The sequence below is a fragment of the Daldinia vernicosa genome (genome assembly GCF_022497035.1).
Source record: "Daldinia vernicosa strain CBS 139.73 unplaced genomic scaffold F5Y00scaffold_49, whole genome shotgun sequence".
NCBI lineage: Eukaryota > Fungi > Ascomycota > Sordariomycetes > Xylariales > Hypoxylaceae > Daldinia > Daldinia vernicosa.
In genome coordinates, this window is record NW_025953965.1 from 141786 (window position 1) to 163093 (window position 21308).

The 21308-nt window shown below is 47.0% G+C and overlaps 5 protein-coding genes across 5 annotated transcripts; 3 read left to right on the forward strand and 2 right to left on the reverse strand.

Moving 5' to 3' along the window:
• The first annotated feature begins 993 nt into the window (after positions 1-993).
• On the forward strand, positions 994-5727 carry F5Y00DRAFT_153042 (RNI-like protein). The gene is made up of 4 exons (XM_048004561.1): positions 994-1485; positions 1589-3695; positions 3758-4494; positions 4545-5727. The coding sequence occupies exons 1-4, from the start codon at positions 1443-1445 to the stop codon at positions 5192-5194; spliced, it is 3537 nt and encodes a 1178-aa protein (XP_047861919.1). The 5' UTR covers positions 994-1442; the 3' UTR covers positions 5195-5727.
• Positions 5699-8927, reverse strand: F5Y00DRAFT_153049 (uncharacterized protein). The gene is made up of 2 exons (XM_048004562.1): positions 7822-8927; positions 5699-7767 (listed from the first exon to the last, which is right to left on the reverse strand). Exons 1-2 carry the CDS (start codon positions 8763-8765, stop codon positions 6261-6263), a joined length of 2451 nt encoding a protein of 816 aa, XP_047861920.1. The 5' UTR covers positions 8766-8927; the 3' UTR covers positions 5699-6260.
• A 2101-nt stretch (positions 8928-11028) lies between these two features.
• F5Y00DRAFT_254938 (uncharacterized protein) lies at positions 11029-12474 on the reverse strand (the record flags this gene model as incomplete). The annotated part of the gene is made up of 2 exons (XM_048010231.1): positions 11029-12282; positions 12340-12474. 2 exons carry the CDS (start codon positions 12472-12474, stop codon positions 11029-11031), a joined length of 1389 nt encoding a protein of 462 aa, XP_047861921.1.
• Positions 12475-14126: 1652 nt separating this feature from the next.
• Positions 14127-14926, forward strand: F5Y00DRAFT_265037 (uncharacterized protein; the record flags this gene model as incomplete). The annotated part of the gene is made up of 3 exons (XM_048011746.1): positions 14127-14237; positions 14297-14674; positions 14729-14926. The coding sequence occupies 3 exons, from the start codon at positions 14127-14129 to the stop codon at positions 14924-14926; spliced, it is 687 nt and encodes a 228-aa protein (XP_047861922.1).
• A 3271-nt stretch (positions 14927-18197) lies between these two features.
• Positions 18198-20814, forward strand: F5Y00DRAFT_245088 (uncharacterized protein). Its single transcript, XM_048008917.1, has one exon. It carries the CDS (start codon positions 18763-18765, stop codon positions 20488-20490), a length of 1728 nt encoding a protein of 575 aa, XP_047861923.1. The 5' UTR covers positions 18198-18762; the 3' UTR covers positions 20491-20814.
• Positions 20815-21308: the final 494 nt, after the last annotated feature.

Sequence of the window (21308 nt, forward strand, 5' to 3'; positions counted from 1 at the left end):
GGACTAATTAGGACTAATTAGGACTAGTGTACACTAATTGGGGTATTCTCTAGCGTGCACGCTACTAGTGCACGCAACGCCGGAAAACAACGCACGTATGACCGCATCGGGGGGGCGGTATGTACCGGGGGGTACCCCGTAGATGTATCTATTCTGCGATGATTATGTGGGCAGATACTTACATATTACCCCTGTGAAGTCCGGCGTTATTGGATTGACAGCGGCTGGTTTGTCCCACTGAAAAAAACACCCATAGCAATCCATTTGCCTGGATTAGCGCTGAAGGCGACTCCGTTGCAGTATCTCGTGAAATAACGAAATAGACCTAGACCGTCCGCCTCATCTCAACTTGACAATGTCGCACGTACCGTACCTATTGTGCAACCTTCTAATGAAATTACTTAGGGGGTTTGAGTGGAATAATAAGCACGGAATAAACATCTTACATACAAATCTTGATATGCATTTATGTACGAAGTATGTACCAGCGTTACTTATGTACTACTCTGGGGGTTGCACCGGGCCATTGCGGCTGCTGACATAAACTTTGCACATCTATCTCCTAATCTTTTTTTCTAACTGTTAGCTACATACCTATCTTACTTTCTTCCGCCTCTTTTTATTTGCCTCCTTTTTTTCTTAATAATACTACTACTACTATCACTACTATCGTACAATAAATAATACGGTCCTTGAAAGCTCTCCTTAATCGAGTAGTCATCCCTTTTACCTATCGTTAACCTCCGGTCCACTCGAGAGCTATATTCACTACCGAACCGTCCCTACCTTAGTCCCAAGTAGTAGTGGGTTGACCCTGATTAAATATATTGCATCACTTCTTATGGACCTGGTGAACCCCACCCGAGTCAAGCTCTAGCCTCTTCTGCATACCCATCCCGTGCCCTGTTGTCTTCTTTTTGAACCCTTTAGATTTAGAATCGATTCAGAACCGGGACGCACCAAAGAAGGTCTGATATCGATCCAAGTAGCAACTACTCAGACGTTCGAAAATGGCGATGGCTTGGACGTAGCCCTTGCTTGATCAGCAAATACATATCGTAGTCCGTTGGCAACAATGTTTTATCGGAACAACTCATCCTTATTATTTCTTTGACCTGGCAACTGGCAACTGGCAACTAGCACCTAGCAACTAGCAACTTTGCGAATGCCAATTCATATTATCCTGGGTTTTATTCTACATAGATACCAATCCAACCCATTCTAACCGACACCCTCGTGAACCGCCACTTACCCCAAGACCTACTCCGCCGTCACGATCTAAGACAAGGCAAACGATACGCCCGTACGGATTTACATATAATTGGGCGTAGACTCCAACCCTAAGGGATACACAATATATTTTCCGTATATCGTTCACAGGGAAGTGAATCGGTCGGCGAAATCGAACAGTAGGTCACAACACAAAGGAAAAAATATCCAGCATGGAGCATGTTATGGATGTGAGCTGGATGACACATGGAAAAGGTAATGTTCATGTCTCGTTATTAGAGAGGACTTTTCTTTTTATTCGCTGTCTTGTTTTCTGTTTGAATATAGGTGTAGGGACTAACAAACCCTGGAAATGCAGACAACTGGAGCAACCATGGTACCAACTGGAGCTCGTCTAACCAAAGCCAAGACTCCTCTACTTCGAATCGCCCGAAGCTTTCAACCCCGAGCAAACCTAATGGCAAAACAGACACCTCATTGCCCTCTGCGCATAATACCTCGTCTCCAGCCTCGACAGCGCCGCCCGCTGCCACTAAACCAATACCTCAGCGTTCAGGTAGGACAAGAAGTCAATCCGTCGAAGGACCGCCGAGTCAAAATGGCACACCACCACAGAGGAGAGGCTCGTGGTTTTCTAATATCTCGTCCAAATTTTCTACGTCTCCAGCAAATGGAAATACCGCTTCTCCGACTCCCACACCTGAGGCCGACGCCGATGAAGTAGCCCCTTTACCTAAGATTACCCCAAGCAAAAATGCCGTCCTTCCACATGCATCGCGCCAGAGTGGCGATGCTCCATATATACCCGCGCCTCCGAGGACGAGCCAGCCTGGCTTCTTGGGAGTCCTCCGTCGCCTGTCGTCTTCGAGTAGCGCCATTGCGCCGGGCTCCAGAGCTAGCCATGGTCTCGTGGAGCGAAAAATTCTCAATATCGACAAGCATAGAGAGAGGTGTCGAGTGAACGAGCTAAGCCAGGCAAAACTTCGTCGCGTAGCCTTCTGTGTCGATGTCGAGATTGCGCCTATGCCTAAATATGCGGATGAAGAAACAGCGTGCAAGAAGCCTGTCGATAAAACGCAGAAAAAGAAGATAACAGAAAGGGGTGAAGGTGAAGCATTAAAGAACCCAAAAGCATTAGAAGAGCAAAAGGAAAATATTGGCCTGGTCAAGGCAACTGGCGAGACCCTGCCGAAGGAGCCCGAGAAAGAAGGTAGTGAGGTGGCAAATGGAGATCAGAAGGGAAATAGTACTACGGACGATGATGGGCCTATAAAAGAAAAGGAGACCACCCGCAAGAAGGAAAAGAAGAAGAAGAGTGAGGCAGAACGAAAGGCTAAGAAGGAACAGAAGCGCAGAGAAGCTCTCGAGAAGGGGACTATTCCAATGGAATTATATCTCGACAGCGACAGCTCGACAGACGAACTCTCGATACGATCCGGAACGCAGAAAACTCAGCTAGCACCTACGACGAACCCTGGTAGGATATATCGCCGTTGCTGTCAGCTTCGGGAGACAGACATTCTCACCAAGATTACCCTGCAACTTCCCAAAACCACGGAATCCTGTCCCAATGGTATAGTGGAGAAGCTTGACCTTACGGGATATTTTATGTCCCTACCGGACTTGGTCACGTTAGGGGATTTTCTTGCTGTTGTACCAGTTAAAGAGGTCATCCTTGAAAACTGCGGTTTGACTGATGAGGGTGTTCGTGTTATTCTCGCAGGACTTCTAGCAGCTCGAAAAACACCTAGTATCAGACACCGAAGATGCTGTTCTAAGCCCGCAGACTCGACAGAGCAAGGTGGCGCTGTGGAAAGACTCGTACTCAAGAACAACAGCAAGATTACTGTTGAAGGCTGGAAACATATTTGCCTCTTTATCCACATGTGTCACTCCATCAAGTATCTTGATATCTCGAGTTTACCATTTCCTACGCCGATAGAACCTACAAAAACTCCAATTAGCCATCACCTTCATTACAGCATTGGACAAAGTACACCGGCTCCAACCGACTTATCTTTACTATTGTCTAAGGCAATTGGGGATCGTTTAGCCGGTCCCGAGCTGGAGCTCCTCAACATTGGCTCGATCGGTTTGACAGCAAATCAACTAGGCGCCGTAATTGACGGCATCCTTAAGTCAGGAGTAAAAAGACTAGGACTAGCAAATAACGGTCTTGATGCGCAAGGTGCTCAGCACGTGGCGAGATATCTGCGCAATGCGAAGTGCGAAGGAATTGACCTTGGTGGTAATGATCTTAGAGACCATATTGCTGATATTGCTGCGGCTTTTGATGGAAAGGACGAGCTCTGGGCTATGAGCTTGGCCAATTGCAATCTGGTACCGGCGTCGTTATGCAAGATACTTCCCAAATTGGCGAAACTTCCCGACTTCAAGTTCCTTGATTTGTCACATAACCGTGCACTCTTCGAGTCTGAGCCTAATGCCATGGGATTGCTTCGCAAGTAAGTAAACGGATCCTATATATATCGAATCGAACTTCACCTTACTGACATTTCTCCGTTAGATACCTGCCTCAGATGGATAGCTTGAGAAGGTTGCATCTCGCGGATGTTTCAATGACTTCGGAGCAAGTGATTTCTCTTGCCGAGATCTTACCTGAAATTAAGGTCCTAGCGCATATTAACCTACTCGAGAATTCGGATATCGTCGCCTTAGCTGATGCTCGGACTGAGGAGGGTCAAGAAGAAGCGTGTGCCGTATATGCTTCGCTTCTAGCCGCCGCCCGTGTATCGAGAACTTTGATCAAGGTCGATATAGATAACCCTAGTCCTGAATCTGGCGAGATTGTCAAAGCACTTGCAAACCGTGTTGTGGTGTACTGCATGCGAAACTTGCAGGGCGTGCCAGATATTCGAGATTCCGCTGGCGAGGACGGCCAGCCAGAGAAGTTGCCGGATGTACTTCGACATCTTGTGGGTCACGAAGAAGATACTCCATTCGTGGACGTGGACAGTGATATCGAGCCGGCACCTGACGAGGATTATGTGATTGGTGGTACGGGTGTTGTGAAAGCTTTGGCGTGCGTTTTAAAGAACCGAGGAGACGATACTAGGCGACCCTCAGGTGAATTTACTAGAGACATCGAATCTGGTACTTCGACACCTAGGACTCGTTTGCCCCCGGGGAAGGTCAAGGATATGTCCAAATACTTGCTTATTAGTGCGCGGAAGATTCGTGCTCGGTTACAGCCAGCCCTGGCTATGGCCAAAGCATCTTCCAACGAGGATATCCACAATTATCGTAAGGCTTCCCTTTCTCCTATATGCTTATAGTTACTAATCTCGCTATAGACCGCCTCATCTTCCTCGACCAGACAATCGAGGGCATCATCAAACGCTTCGAAGATGAGTTCCCAGAGACACGTCAAATGTCATTAGAAGTTGGCATACCGGATCGAACGAAGACCACTGCATCCGAGCCTAGTCGTACTTCGTTCTCCTCTGCAGAGGCAGATGTCGGCTTATTATCAGATACGGAGGATATTGAAACTGAGCTTCGCTCGTCCAAATCCCGATCTCGGTCTAATTCTATCATCTCGCACAGCTCTAAAGCACTTGTCGAGGAAGAAGGCCGTGCTTTCCGTGTCAATCACATATTCCGTTCTGGCCTAATCAAGCCCGAACACTACGATCTACTCACCAGTGCTGAGGAGGTCGGGAATAATCCAAGCCATGTGACAGTAGTCACGAGTATAATGGATGAGTTGATGGGAGAAGACGAGCAAATCAAGAAGGACATCCAAGAGAAAGGACTCATTCGTGCGTTCCAGCAGCACAGGGAAGAAATAGTCAAGAGGTTACGCGAGGAGGATCCACAGTACTGGGAGAAATTCGTCGAGGCGCAGGAGAAGGCGAGAGCCAACGTCCAAATGGACGATAAAAATGGGGCCTCGCAACAACAGGAGAGCGCAATCGTCGACGAGGAAGCTATCGCGGATTAATCACGGATGAGTTAAACTAGGGGAAATACTTCTGTACCGATATGTATACTACACCAGCGCGCGCATCTTTCCGATCGTTCTTCAAAGGGCTCTTTAAACGGGTGGCGTTTTTTTTTTGTATCGCTTCAGATAGGCATCGCGTACCGCGTACCGCAGGCCGCAGGCGTCAGACTTTGGTTAACGTGAGAAAAGGGGTAGGGCGGGAAGTGGTCACGTCGTTGTTGATTTATGTAACCTAACCCGGGTTCTCGAATGGGAGACCAAATGGCTGATTAAGTAGCTGTCTGTTGTTGTTTTCTGACATGATGGATGGATGATGTCTGGCGGATCGGATTGATCCTGCTTGTTATGCATTGTTAATGGTGTTCCTGGTGTCTGATATCGTGATGGAGCTGATAAGTCAAGCTGTTAAGCTAAACGAGGCTCTTTTGAATTTGTTGGAATTTATCTTAATTATAATAACTACTACCTATGCTTTCAAGTAACTTCGGGATTTCTCAGTGCGAACTGTTTGAAATAACAGAGCTCCTTGGGGTACCTAATTAAGAGATAGAGAAGGGAACTTTATCAAATGCCAGAAATAAGCTAGCTTTATTCATTTTTCATTTTCTTTCGCAGCGTATTCATCTACGTAAATTAACCTAGATTAGGAGGTATATAGTAGGTACGCATTCGCTAAACCGCCACGTTGCGAGAATCAATCTCGCAAGGGAACAATCATTCCTAGGGGCCCTGGCCCTATCAATCAGACAGCTCAGTCCGTCAACCCTATCTCCCGTTTTCGGCGCAGGCATATTCGACGTATCCGCCCTCTTAAATCATCACGTAACACCTCGTTCGATATATGTAGCACACCCGAACCCGAGACCAAACCGTAGACCTGAAAATGGGGAAGAAAAAACACGCTCCCGCGAACGCGATGGGGGTATATATATAGAATGCCTAGGTAGTTAGTCCATCCTTACTATCGCTAAATTCCAAAAAATGATGCCAAATCCACATCCCTCCGCCTGCTCGGTGAATGTCAAAAATACGGACGGCGTTGTTAAGGGGCTTCCGTTGTCCCTCAGACGTAGTTCCGCCCCGCGTCCACACAGCCCGTTCCGCTGGCGGAGAATCCGCACCGGCCGGGCCGCATACCGGCTCCTTCCTCAATAACGCCCCAGGAGATAGGACGGAGCCACAGATGGCGATCGTCGCCCTGCATAGCCTGGCCCGGCGCAATTACATCGTGGTTGTGGCACTTGGCGCTTATAACGGCGCTACAGGAGCCACCGCCCAAAACCATCGGGTTGCCGTTGGCCTCTCCGCTAGCAAGCGATGCTGTCGGCGCGCGTTTTAGCCCAAGACCAATTATGGCAAGGATGAGGATTAGTAGGAGACTGAGCAAGGCTATCAGTGCTTGCGTACTGAACGAGATAGCTACGATCTTGTTGGAAACCGGATTTGATGATCGACGTGACGAGAGAATGATGACGCCGGGAAACATGGCCTGGCTGAGCGCGAATCCCATTGCGGCAAACCAACCGACCAAAGCCCACGAAACAGGGCGAGGTAGCGTTAAGTAGAGACTTGTATTTTGCCCGCCGGCTGCGTTAGAGGAGACTCGGAGAGGTCGGGGGCCGAGGGCGAAGAGTGATAATTCGTGCGAAAGGAAGTACGTTGTGAGGTGGGAGTTAGTGACGAAATAGAGCATAGCGAGAAATAGTTGTGGCAATGCGGCGAAGAGCGCCATCTGCGCTGCCTGGGCAGGGGAGGGTAGAAGATAGGTCAGGTGAGGTACTGCGACGCCGAAGGGTGTGAAGGGGTTTTCTATGACCTTAGGGATTAGGAATGCGACAGCAACCGCAGTTGGTGCCCCGATTACCAGCCAGGCGAACGCCGTTAGCATCCAGCGGGGGAGCGATGGAGTTTGTGCCCAGAAGTGGCTAGCCGGAACGAAGAATTGAGCTTCGCTAGAACCCCAACGGCCTTGTTTGACATCGGTCTTTGTTAATAGGCACATATTAACCGTTGTCGGATCGGGATTACGGAGAAACGAGCGGATCGAATCGCCAAGTGTTACGAGAGGGTCGAAAGTAGACCTTGCTAGAATAATCGCCATGCTAATGACGGATGCGAGGTTGAGTAGTACGGCGACTCCTAGGATGGAACCGCTAAGGTTGACACTGCAGCTCTGCGGCGCACTAGGGCGGGCAAGGCAGTGTTGAACAAGTGAGCCGTCTGGAGCCACAATATCGTTGTTGTTCGAAGTGAAGGTAGTTAGTGGAGTACCAGGCTTGCTGGTATGAATGAGAGACGATGTAGTGGAAGTCGAGTCCGTGATAAGTAAAACAGTATCAAAAGAAGGCTGGAATATGTCGCTAAATTCGTGTAGACAGGTCGTCGAATCCAAGTCAGTCAACCTGTTCTGGCTGCTGGCATCCTGGAGTCTAGTGATATCGATACTGGAGAGTCCGCCCTCATTGAACTTCGTATCGTTGCTAAAAGGAGCGTGGTCGAGAAATGATTGTGTTACGAACAGTACGTCGTAACTAACTACATTCTGAGTCGTGAAGATTACTGCATTATATCTATAAACTGTTAGCACAATATAATGAAGGCTCATTTGACCTTGTTATACTTACATTACTTGAGTCACGACCGCACTCAAGAGGGCAATGATTGCGATCGAAGCTCTGAACCCAGAGATATGTGTGAAGTTGCGTAACGAGGGTATGCCGATATCAAGCCAATTCTTGTTTTCGTGTGCTGCCGCCAACTCTCGTCTCGTCGGGCTTGAGAGGACCTGAAATACGTAGTTTGCCCCGGAAAGAATGGCGACGCAAAATATGTTAATAGCGATGTGAATTCCGACGTTGATATGCTCAGCTGTTGTGCAGTCGCCTGAAAAGATGGATGACTCTCCAGATATAAGTTTAGATTTGGTGATGACCAGTATTAAGCAAATAATGCCAACGAGTAAAATTATAAACGAAATTAATGTGTTGAATATGATTCCACCTCGCCACCCGGTGATATGCCTCCGTATGTTACTTTGTTGACTCCAATTACCACTTGTATCTAGATCACGACCGACATCTGAACTAGACGAGTAATAATTACCAATTTCGATAGGATGCGACGCAAACGTCCCTCTACGAGGCGTAACTTCGACATCATGCGGGCCCCATTTCTTTTGCTTCTTCTTCTGTGCTAGAGTCTCGGGGGTTTCTCCTCTTAAGAAGTTGACCACGTAGTCTGGAACGATACTTCTATCGATGCTTGCGGTATCTTCATGAGGGCGGAAGAAACTTCGGGGCTGTCCCCAGGTTCGAAGGGTGAAATGACTTGATCTCGCAGTTGAAGGTACTTCTGAACCATGACGGCCATGAAAAGGCCATGCGAACGAGGGTCTCGAGCCATTCGACGGTCCTGACTTTGTCGGGGTGTACGGCTGGTCTTCTTGAATCATGTCGGACTGAAGATCGTCCAGGCGAAAGTGATCACGCCGCAAACTACCCGCCCAAATACTCGGTCTTCGGTTCGAGTCCCTGGTGGACGTCTGCGTGTCAGATCGTATACGGCCCATGATTACTAAGTTTACCTATATTACGACAATATCCATCCCGAGTGAAGATCAATTTCTATATACCCTAAGGCATACGTTCATATGTTCATACGAACGGGAAACTGAGGCGAGAGAAGTGAAAGAAGAAACGAAAGAAACCACCGCACAGCAGGAAACCGGGATGGAAAAGAGATCAGCTAAGATCGAGAACAGGGTGCAGGGTCTCTCAGCTCTTTTGTACGGAGGTGGACCAACACCAGCCCAACTAGGCCCCTCCCTTATTCCATGATCGCCCCGGCCGGACCTGTTTATTATTGGGCATGGATCACGGAGCAGGGTGGACGGTTAAGCGACTTTTAAGCAAGTGATTGTACACGAGCCGCTCCGGGATAGTGTGCTCAAGGGTGCATTAAGACCGACCAGGGTACGCATATGTATATAGTTCCTCAATTTCTTGATCCATAGCCAATCAGAGAACAGTGTTTCGAGCAACCGGACCCGGATTGGGCTTGTGCATTGATGGTCCGCTGAATGAAACCTACTATGTATGTACAGACTTCGTTGATTTTGACACCGCGAGGGTAACATGTCGTCGTCTAGATTCTCAAGGGAAATATAAATAAGAAGAGGAGAGCCGTCGTTTGTATGTTAATATCTCATCGTATTGCTAGATGCGATGAAGATCCTTAGTTGACTACACTTCGACTTCGAAGGTCTCGTAGATCGAAAACACTTGATTTCCACAGCATATACGCAGATTGCGGTACGTTGCAGGCGCAGCTAAGGATAGCTTAGGAGGTAGTCAACCGGTAGACAACGCTGTCTTGCAGAAGAGGTTCGTATTTCAGCGTCAAGTCTATTCCCGAGAGAAAAGTGGTCATAGTTGCCTCTTACTTTATCTCGAAGAATTTGTAGCCTGCTTACATTTAGAAATTCTTCCTAGTGTTCAAAGTGTTCAAAGATATTTCAGCTGTGCCCCTCGAGCACATGCTCGTAATATGTATGTGCTTGCGAGCGTAACGTGAAAAGACTTTTCGAATATATGTGAGCGGGCCCACGGTAGGTATATGTAAAGCATTAAGAAGAGGTGTGGAGAATGTTGCGAATCGACCATGCATCCTACCCATGACGATAGGGCGGTTAAGCTCACCGGGTTATCTGTCTATTCCCTCCAGCACATCTCTCGCTAAGTTAATGCATAGACAAGTACCTCGTGTCGGCGTGGGATTTGTACGACTATGCGTGGGGAGAGAGTTGAAGAATTTTGAGATGTTGCAGATGTTGCAGATGCTGTGAGCAGGGGTAAGGATGGCAGGGCTATGTTATGCTAGTGTAGTATGCTAGCCGTTTCAGCCGTCCTTAAGAGAAAACTACAAGTCTCTAGGATGAGACAGGGTAGCACGGCACTAAGTGGTGGTGTTTAACCCGGTATAGCTAGTAGGTAGCTTTGCATACAAATTTATATGTAAGAGTACAAGACGTCAATGGAAATGACAACTGAATGACTGAATCTATTCCCACGATATAAAAGTTCATTGTTTTGTACTCTTATATATAAATTTGTATGCAAAGCTACGTATTAGCCATACTGGGTTAAACACCACCACTTAGCGCCGTGCTACCCTGTCTCATCCTAGAGACTTATATGATAAGGCCCGAGAACCCACCATCATCGTCCGATAGTGTAATGCCGCTTTCTTTTGACAAGGTGAGCCCTGTCTTTTTGAAGAACGGAAAGGGGGAAAACCCAAGAATTAATTTCATCTCCTCTCGAGCTAGGTGGGTCTCGCAATGTTCTCTAGCTCAGCTAATAGACTCATTTTATCTTTCACATAATAATGTGCGATTGCACATACATATGCCGTTGACATACGCGTAGAGTATATCACGAACCAAGAACAAATCAACATCGCCAAATGTGTGTTGCGCTCTAACTCGCAATGGCGAAATGCAATACGAAGCATAAATCTGTATTAGTAGGTGCTTATTTTTTTAGATGTTTTAAGTCACATCTTGGCTTTGTTTTAAATAGGTACACCTGCATTTGATTGATCTAGGTTAGCAGTTGCAATTACGTGATGTAAAAAGCTTTAAGGTTTGATAGTGGAACATTGAGTGGAATATTGAGTGGAACATTGAATGGAACAATTAACGCGTCACAGTATTTGATACAGTATATATCATGAAATTGTACCGTATGGGATACTGTGTTCCTCGATACGAAGATTACCATATATTTCCATCAGAGATTAGCGATAGGTAGTTCTTACAGCAATAGCTCTCTTCAACCCTCGGAAACTAAGCTCCCATGCCTACACAATAACAGCTGCAAGCCAGTATCCTCCCTGTAACGATACAATGCAGCCGATCTCCAACTATCCCAATCTACGCCGTCATCTATCTTTACGGCATCTCGAAGCCCTTGAAAGAGACCGAGAAATCCATCCCAGTCTATGAGATCGTATCCGCAACAAAAAGAAAACCTGTGCTGTAACCGGCCGTTCCGGACAAAACCTGCCAGATCCAGATGACCCTTTTCCTCTAAGATACGTGCAAAGATAATTTCATCGCTACCTAGATTATTCGCACCCCGATAGAATTCAGCAACCGGCAAAAAGCCAATAGGGGAGTTAAAAGCATGGATTGGCGGGGCGGTATAAGCCCACTCCCAATCGATGATACCAGTGATATTGAAGTCTTCATCCACCATGATATGATCTCCCTTATCGTCAGCGTGTTTCAAATAGTATTTGTGTTCGTACTGCGCCGGCTGCGACAACACAATAGGGATCAAGTCGAAGAGAAATCGGTGTATTAGGTAGGCATCCACCGCTTGCTCCGAGTAGATCTCTTCCCGAAGAATCAGATCCAATATGAGCCGAATTTCGGACTTGTGATACTCCTCCAGAGACGAGAATGGACCCATTGTACGCATTCCGGATTGCACAAAGTCGGTAAGTGATTCCCGAGCAAATGCGCCAACATGAAAGCCGTCCAGGCAATGAAGGGAGCCAAGATGATCAAAGGGATATTTGCTAAGCTCGACGAATACGTCCGCGAGTTGTTCCATCACCTTTCTTCTCTGTTCTTGCGTTGCAACAGACCATCTCAAAGACGTCCCATGCAGCTTTTCCATTAGAATATAACCAACTCCAACAGGATTGTTCGCATCTTCCAGTGCAAAATCAAATACTTTCGAGGCAGGTACATTGGTCCGCTCGAGGAACTTGAGGGTTGCGACTTCGCTCTGAACGATATAATCCCGCAGCACCGCCGGAGGCGATGTAGCGTTGAATCTGCGAACACGGGCGATCCATTTGATTCCGTCGTCAAAGCAGACTTCAATATGATAATTCATGCCACCCATCACAGAGCTTCGCGTTGCCCTGTCGTACTGAAGTGGTAGAATTGAGCAGGGTATTCCCTCACGTAAGTGGCTGGCTCGAGCTGCCAGAGCAGAAGTGTTGATCTTCTTGATTAACACCTTAAGCTCATCTGCTTCAGCAGCCCGAGCCGCGGGATCGTATATATCCGTGTCCTGCCAAATGTGCAAAGAATCAGTAAGTGAATATGTGTCTTCAAGAGCTAGACTAACCTCCCATGTAGGACATTCGTGAACGCCGTGCTGAAGGTGTTGGGAGCATAGATGGCGGTTGCACAGTACACAATCACCGAGATTACGGACGGCCGGTTTTTCGCAACCAGCAAAATCGCAGGTCCACATAGGCATTATATCGAAAATGCCTAACTCGCCTAGGAATATGGCCAAGCAGGGCTCTTACCATTGTAACATATTCGGGCTAATTAAATGAGCGGCTCATTGGGACATCAGATCCTCAGGTTTGTTGGCTAACAAGCTACTTATAATATCCCTTAGAGACCCAAGCAAGGGACGTTTCTGACTCCATAAAGCTAAGCCTCATTACTAGTTGATAAATTGGTAGGTGTTAGGGTATCGTGTAGCACAGAATAAGAGATAGGGGCCTAGCTGCTAGTATAGGGGATAGGGGTGTCTTGGTGACTGTATTGACTTAGTCCAAAGAATAGGGGGGGGACGTAGGCTCTGTGTAACAGATGGAGAAATTAAAGATCGGCATATTCAATTTGAACAAGGATATTTAAATAAATAAAAATAATAAAAGATGCATAGTTCCACGCTTATTCGGGTAGTTCTTATAGTTTCCCTCTCAAAAATGATAATATTGATATAATCGAAAGCTAAGTTATTCAGCACTACCTCTATATTCACCGTATACTCATATTCCCATCTAGTATAAGTAGAGCCATGAAGCAAACGAACGAAACCATAGTCTCCATCTCTCCTACTTATACAGAAGCTTGGTGAAGCAGGATTCACAGAAGTAATACATGCTTGGGAGACGCCATTCGGAACGCGATAGGCTTTATCGAAGACTGTAAAATGATGAACAAGGCAACTACCTCCTCGGTAAGAAACATTGTTTCTAGGGGGATGCTATGGGGATAAGGAACGAAGTACTGGTACTACCATTTCAGGTAGCCAGTGTGCCTAAGGTTTACCTTAGGATGTTGTGTTGAATGCGAGTAAAAATTTCCTATTTGGGATACATGCCTTGCTACCTTACAGATAATTTTCCTGCCTTATAGAAAGTAGTGAATATGAAAGGAATAAGTCTGCATATATATTTTTGAGGCTTCTTTATTACATAGGTCTCGAGGGTGTTAAGAGCATTGTCCAGTTGTCGGTAGACAAGGTCTAGTCCATTATACGTACGTATGGTCTAGGGGTAAGGGGGGGGCAAAGGAAAAGATACGATGCAGCACTAAGATAAACTCCTGTATTATATGATGCATGATCGTAAGCTCGAGATAGATGCGGTCTCAAGGGAGACCGCATCTATATACTCGTGCGGGACGGATTATTATCCCAACACCTGCCGTGTAAGAGCAGTAAATTCGGGCTATTGTAGGGGTGCCTTCCAGTTTAATGGGGGGTAGGTTGCTAATATAATAATAATAATTATAAAAATAGTATAGAAATATGGTGCGGTGTAAACCTTAGGCTTTTGTGTTGCCCGGGGGGCAACCTCTAGTACAGGAATTATACATTTCAAGCCTGGAAGGAAGCAACAGCAACGACCTATTTAGAGGCTGTGCCTGCCTACCTTGGTGCTATCCATAGCAACCTACGCCTTAAGGTAGAAGGTGCGCTGCGGTTTATCTGCACCAGGCCTCTAGAAATTATTTATGTTTAAATGGCTGCTGCCTATCTTAACCCTCTCATCCTCTTGATCACCGTCTAACTGTTCAGTGCCACCCCTCATATCTTAATATTGCAGCTTCGAAGAGTTCTTCCGGCAGCCAGAACACAGAGACACCCTATTTCTGGTATAAACCTCAATGATGACACCGGTAATGCCACCTCAGCCTGCGGCTACGGCTGGTCCTCCTTCGCTTGAGGAAACCAATGGCTCGGTAGAGGAAAAAGGTCCTCACTGTTGTCGCAAACGGAAGGTATGTAAAACCTGTTGGTAGTAGCGGAAACCCGTATACTAATATCAGGCTTTTATTAGAGAAACCAGCCAAAATTGCCAATACTACGGGGTCGTTATATCGAGGTTGACGAAAACGATATTATCAGAGATCTAGGTATGGATCCGGACCGTGGACCGGAAATTTTCGTGACACCAACCTATAAACAAAACCATGAAGCCGTCGAAACTCCTCCACGCAAGATTAGCCATAATCCAATTCAGTGGCGGCTACACAGCGAAGTCGCTATCGAGGTTATGGAATTTAAGCAAGCAATAGCTCTTCACGATTTGGTGGACGAGAACAATGCTCACCTGATGGTTATTACTCGAGATAACGCCATTATTCAGGGCCATATTGATCAAGTAATGGAAATGCGCGCCACAGTATGGCAGTCATGGGACTTTGATAAGAAGCAGGTATATTGTAATATACGGGGTTTATCAGGAAAAGAAAATTTACTACGCCGGCAGAAGGAAAGAAGGGGAGGTTTGGTCAATATCCATCACGAGTATATACCCATGGACTGGAAGAAAGCGGAACAATTAATGAGCAAGGAATTCCCTGAGACTAGTGATGGGCCAATGGTGATCATGGAGTTTCGACCAGCAGACCCATCACCACAAGGAAACTTGAAACCTGGACGCCGATTAGTACGAGTCAACGACTGACTGGGGTCCTAAAATCTTGAGGGAGGACTGGGAACTTTTATTTCGTTCGCTCTATAGAACTGATTATGGATAATCAGATAATGTATAGTAGGTATGAAGGATTTGCATTACTGCTAAGAGAGCTGATATCGGGTTTCCAAATAAATATCAGAAGAACGGATATCCTCTATAAGTATAGCGGAACAACGGAGTGAGTACCGTATTTTATAATTCTACCTCAGCTTTATCACTCTTATAATTACTGGCTAGCTGATTCGTAGACCCCTATATCCTGGTAGTATGTCTATGAACAGTTCCATCGTTAATAAAAACAGACGGGCACTTCTCTTCAAGCTTTAATAGTCAACCTAAGAATACTATCGTAACCTGTAGTAGCAGCCGATATCATTTCGACTGGGGGTCGACGGGTGCGCTGGGGCGAGAGGTGCTTGGTGTCGCTGTATATTGGCCATAAACAACAGACGGTAATAGCTGGAAGCTATGTGTCGACCCTAAAGTTTAGTATAATAGAGAGACGAAAGTGAAGGACTGACACTTGGGATATATAAGGTTGACGAGAGATCCATGTATCGATCCAGGCCGTGAAAGAGGAGAACTTGTGTGACCAACTCATACGGCTATCGAATCCTCTCGTGTTTTTTGTGTGTAAGAGAAAGTAGGCTAATCCAGTGGCGATCGCGTAGCGACTTGGTCCTCGATGTTACAGAAGTCAAGTGTCCAATGACCCGCTACGACTTGGTAAACGAAAACGGTGTCCATCCCATCTTGTTTGATATACCTACTAGAGTACCCGACATAGAATCGGTGGCGTCATTTGAACGAATCCTTCTCGTCTATTTCGAGATGTCTAATATGAAATCCCCTTGCTTGGACCCCCTGTTGGATAACTGCCACTTACTCTTTCAGCCCACTCACAGCTACGTTACAGCTCTCGAGATCTCCCACTTCTCCCTACAGTAGCTCCATTTTTAGGGAATGAGGAGTCTTCGGCGGAGAGCCACACCCACGTGGGTATGCACTTCATTCCTCTCTAGACGGACCTGCTCTTGGGAATTGTTCTCGGGAGACGACGCAGGGTCTCGTTGAAATATGGATTTGAACTGCGTCTTGAACCTATTATAGTATTCTCCTGTGGTTAAGCCTAAGTAAGTGTTCGACCAACCTCCTCGGCGTCGAGGCATTTTCCTTACTGGTCGCAATAGAGTCGGTGACCGCATTACGAACATTCGTGATATCCAATCCTCCGGGGAGGCTTGCTGTCATTCGCCGGATCGTTCTCCACTGACAGATCACCGTATCCACGTCTTCCCAGAGACAACAAACCACGTCCAATCGGTTTCGAGGAGACCAATTAGATTTCCAATTCGTGGGTTCCACTCAGCACGAGCCGCCGCCGTAGGGCTTCAGAAGCCTCATAACCTTCGCGGGGATCTATCTCCAATGAATGAGGCTGTGGCGGTTCCCCTCTTGTGTCAGGAACGGTTATGCTCGTTACCTATGTAGATTTGGGTGGCCCCTCCTGATCTGAGGACCTGCTGTATTGTACTTTGACCCGCCGGGCTGCCGGGGCGCCGGTCGCATTGTTTTAAAGGAAAGGTGGAACCTTCACGACATACGCAGGTCCACGTTGACACTATGTGTAGGTAGTCAACAAACTTACGACGGCGCAGTTTGACCTGTCGCAATTTTTTTTCCTCTCGTCGTACGACGCAGACGTAAACCATGTCGTCATTAAGTTTATTCGGGCTTTAGGCGAGTAAAGCGTTGTCAAAGCTTTCCAGGAACCATCGTGTTATTGGTAGTCCGTCGGTAATGGGAAGCCTTAACGTGCAATTATTTCACGGCCCAAAGGTCTGCGGGTGACATGCTATGTATGTATGTGTGTACGTATGTAGTCGGGATCTGGCTCTCGACCTACATACATCGTATCCGCTGTCGCGCTTTACGACGGGCCCGATCTTCGGCGGCAATCTTTTGAGACTTGTCCGTTCCCCCGGGAAATCGGCATCTTAAAAATCAATTAGATACTTTCATCCCATGCGAGGCTTTGAACATAAGTACGGCTGGGAGTATCATCGCCATCCGAGAATGATTGGGTTAATTACTCCTCGTCTTGAGCTGCCTCGCCTCTTTGACCCATCTTATTGACTCCTAAGGGTTTCTGTGCGCAGACGACTCGTAGTCAATACGCAATGATTATTTACCTACGTATCAGATTAAAGCAATATCTTCCCAACTAAAGTGGCTTAGAGATTATTGAGCGATTTACATAAAGTATCTAATACTTAGGTAGGTGTGGCGCTAATCTTTATATGAAGTCAACGACTTGAAAGTACATTATGAGGTACTTATATAGGAACAGTAATACTTGTCAAGGTATTATGTGAGTAGATTAATGTATGAGATGGGAGACTACACCTGTTTATCGCGTCATTGGCGTTGATCACAGGTCCATGTCCTGACTCTTTGTTGTCATTTGATGCTATACTTGGTAGTGTAAGTCAGATTTTGCACCTGAGAGTTTTCAAGTTCTATAATAAAACATGAGGCTGACACGATCGGACGACGGTATAAGGGGTGCTTACGTTTGATATAATAAGTAAATCTAATATATGAGGAGGGTTGTAATCCGTATAACGGTTTCTATTATCAGAGGTCGTGTAATCAGTTCGTTCGTTCTATGTATAAAGTACCTATGCAGGGAGAAGCCCAGATCGCTTACTGCCCGTTCAGACGTTCTATAGAAGGTTGGGTACACTACATAAAGTGGACCTATGTACAATACCGGGTAGATAAGCACCGCAAACCCCACTACGATAACAGAAGTCCGGGAAGACCCGTAATCTACCGGTATTGAAGTAGGTACCTCACTATTGCACCTTTAGGTACGGACGGGGTCAAGTGATAAAGTCATAGCAGCATAGCAGCAGCGACTCATCAAAGAGCCAGAATAAGGTAATTAATTCGAGCTGGAATTGGCCTAATTATGACTATTTCTGCGATCCTTTCTTTACTATCGAACGGCTTAAGTACGCGAGATACATTTATTAAATCCGTCTAGCGTCTAGCTCCTAACCTATGGCATCATATTTGCCTAACTAACCGCTAGTTAGCGTATCTTGTGTGTTGTTCACCTCCAAGATTGGGTGATCCAATTGGTGGTGGTGGTGGTATGTACCATGTACATGCAGTTGGGTGGCTGATTGCCTGATTGCATGGGGGGAGGTAGCAGACCGGTGGGGTGGGTTTTGTATTTTTTGTATTTTTTGTACTAGGTTTTTCTATGCGCTCTCCTTTGCGCCTCTGCTTCTGCATTCGACGTTGAGGTAAAGTTGTACCCCAATTGCAACAACCACCAAAACGTCCCACGCGACCTGGGATCATCGACTGGTCCCTTAGACATTCTTACGGCCGCCAATCGGACAGGTCACACACCTGCATCCCGCCCTGATTTCTTATGCTTTCCCATGATTTTCTATCTCTAATCCCTTTTCCAGTCGACACCGCCCACCCATTTTCTATAGATTGCAGGACCGGACCTTTTCTACGTGTAGCCTCTCCTCACCCATGTTCCTAGCCCCTCAGCCGTTCATCGTCTGGTTGTTTTGACTTGTCCTTCAATCCTGAAACTAAACCTACGTAGCGCAGCGTATTCAAGCCGCCGCCCAAGCCGCTCTATATAATTGACACAACAATCCTATCCCAACACGGGAGCTAGTCGCCGGCATTGTGTGTTATTTAAGATCGAACTGGGATCCTTCCCAGTAAAACATCTTTCGTCATACATTGTGAATATCCACTATCAACCTCAGCCTTGAATTACCTCCTCTTCCAAGATGGCCTTCCAGCAACCTACACGCCAGGCCACTCAGCGGGTCTTTCGTCCTTCACCTGAAGATGAAGAATCGCCACAACTACCTCCGACAGCCTCTCAAGCTGTCCAAGATTCTCAGACCTGGGTTCTCTTCTCGCCCCCCACCGATGCCGGCACCTCGACGTCCTACTTAACTTCAACCCATAAGACCAATAGCACACCGGGTCGTTCGCGGCTGAGTGAAGTTGGAAGCCTTGGTACAGTTGCGCCGTCGGGTCCTAGTGCTGGGCGACAGCAATCTTCGAGTTTCGTTGATGCGGTGGATGAAGATGACGATGCCGAGCTAGATAGCCTGGACGGCCATCTTGCTGAATTTCGCTCCGCTCCTAACTTCTACGACCCGCCACAGGCTCATCCTTATGCAACACCTGTTGTCCCTGGTCATAATGGACTCGGCATGTTTCGGTTGGATCAGGGTGCCGACATGCAGGAGCGACTTTACGCATTCGAACAGTACAATCCTCACCGCGTGACGAGACTCGAAAGTTTAGACTTGAATCAGATCGAACCCGAAAATGAGAAGACCCGTGAAATGGACAAGATGAAGTGGATAGAAGCATGGCGTCTGGAACAAAGCCGTTGCCTTCTAGAGGAGATCCAGAAAGAAACGCGGAGGAGGCGGCGATCCGTTACCAGTGCGTCGGTACCCAACCACATAGAAGAAAAGGACGACGATGCGGTGACAATGAGCGGTCTGGACGATTCGTCAAGTGGAGCAGTAGATCAGAGCCAAGAATGGCACGATCACGACGGAAGTGAGCAAGGGGCAGATGAAGAGAGCATCTGGGGGCGCATCACTCGAAAAGTTGTCCGCGACATTTTGGGAATTGACGACAAGATACTCTCAATTTTATTCGGTGAGGAATTGCCGGATGAAGAAGACCTCCCCTCGACGCCAAAACTATCATCGGTGCCTATATCTCAACAAACAGATATTAGCATGAAAGACGCCACAGATTCCGGATGGCAGCTCAAAATGCTGGAGCGGGTCGCTAAAGAGCTCGGTTCACTTATTCACCGGCTCTCTGACCATCCCGGAGCCTTTTCGACTTTCAGTCGGGTACAGCAAATGCCTATTCCGTATGCAGGCTTACCCCCCATACCGGAGGCTGTAAACGACACCACAACCAGCGCGAGGACAGAAGAGCCGTCCGTGGCCGTCCCCGAGTTCCAGCCAACATTGGCTACACGAGCGCAACCTATCAACACATCCCAGGTAACACAACCGACGAAGTCAGGTCAAGCTAATACGCAATCACAATCGCAACCAGATAGTTCTGCGCTAGCGTTTACACAGGAAGAATGGGAACAAGAGCTAGATGTAAGGCTTGTGTTCCGTTATCTTCGCTCGCGCTTTACATCACGATCTAGCAACAATGGTATGATTTCTAACAATTCTGGCATCGCACCATCAAGCACCCAAGACGCAGCCGCCAAGGTTGCGCGGGTGCGTCAACACCACCCGTTGATGTCGGGGCGGCGCACTGTAGAAAGGCGCAAGTCTAAGACAACCGTGCCTTCAAGTCCCCTGTTCAAGCATGCGTCGAGCTGCGCTAGCCAAAGCACGCGGAGATCCGTTAGGAAGAGTAGCGCCTCATCATCTCGGCATTATTGGGACATCGGCGGTTCTGTCGGCACCGGCTCGATGATCGCAACGACAGGGCCTATGGGAAGTTGGGGCGAGGTCTAAATGTGACGAGAAATTTTTTTGAATATATAGGTACCAGTCCGAACGAGCTATGCTGTGACGGGTCATGTATATCATTGGGTTTACGGGGCTTGGGGTTTGGGTTCGGTTGCATGGCATTTTTTACGAGGCGATTTAAAGTCGGTCCAACTTACCGCATTACATTTCATATTGCATATCTCATATATATAAGATACCACTACCACTACCACTGCTACTACCACCATATTTATATCATTTGTACTTATCTCAAAACAAAAGGAAAAAAGAAAAAGCCGATACTTCGCGGATAGGCCAGCGTTATACCTTCCATTGGCCAATCAAAGATTTAAATTGATTTATTTTAGTGACGTTGATAGCTTCAAATGTTTAAGCTAGCTTAAGTAGCTTATCCTTGTCCTGGCCGTTCAGAACGCCCGATGTATATCAACAGCTATAGTGACTCCGAAGATACGTCTACGCGCTTGGACGTCGACATGTCTGTCTTCTGGGACGGGGGGTAGCTTGCTCGCGGGGCGGACGTTAAGCAAGGCGTCTGGCTTGGAGCTCAAGCTTGCATGAAAAAATTGTTACCCATTTGACCGGTCCTATTTTTGGCTGGGTTTTCGATGAGGCGGTCGATAATGGAAAGAACAAGTAAGATGTAACTTTTTGTGATAGATCTCAAATTTTTATATATGTTTTTGGTGGTGGCTTCAGAGTAGAAACTCTTATGGATACTTTTACGTTGTTCTGGTACGAACGTATGTCTTAACAGGGATCTCTAAATGTTCCCATCCAATAAGCGTGTTTCCGCTTCACCTAACACGCGACGGTCGCGC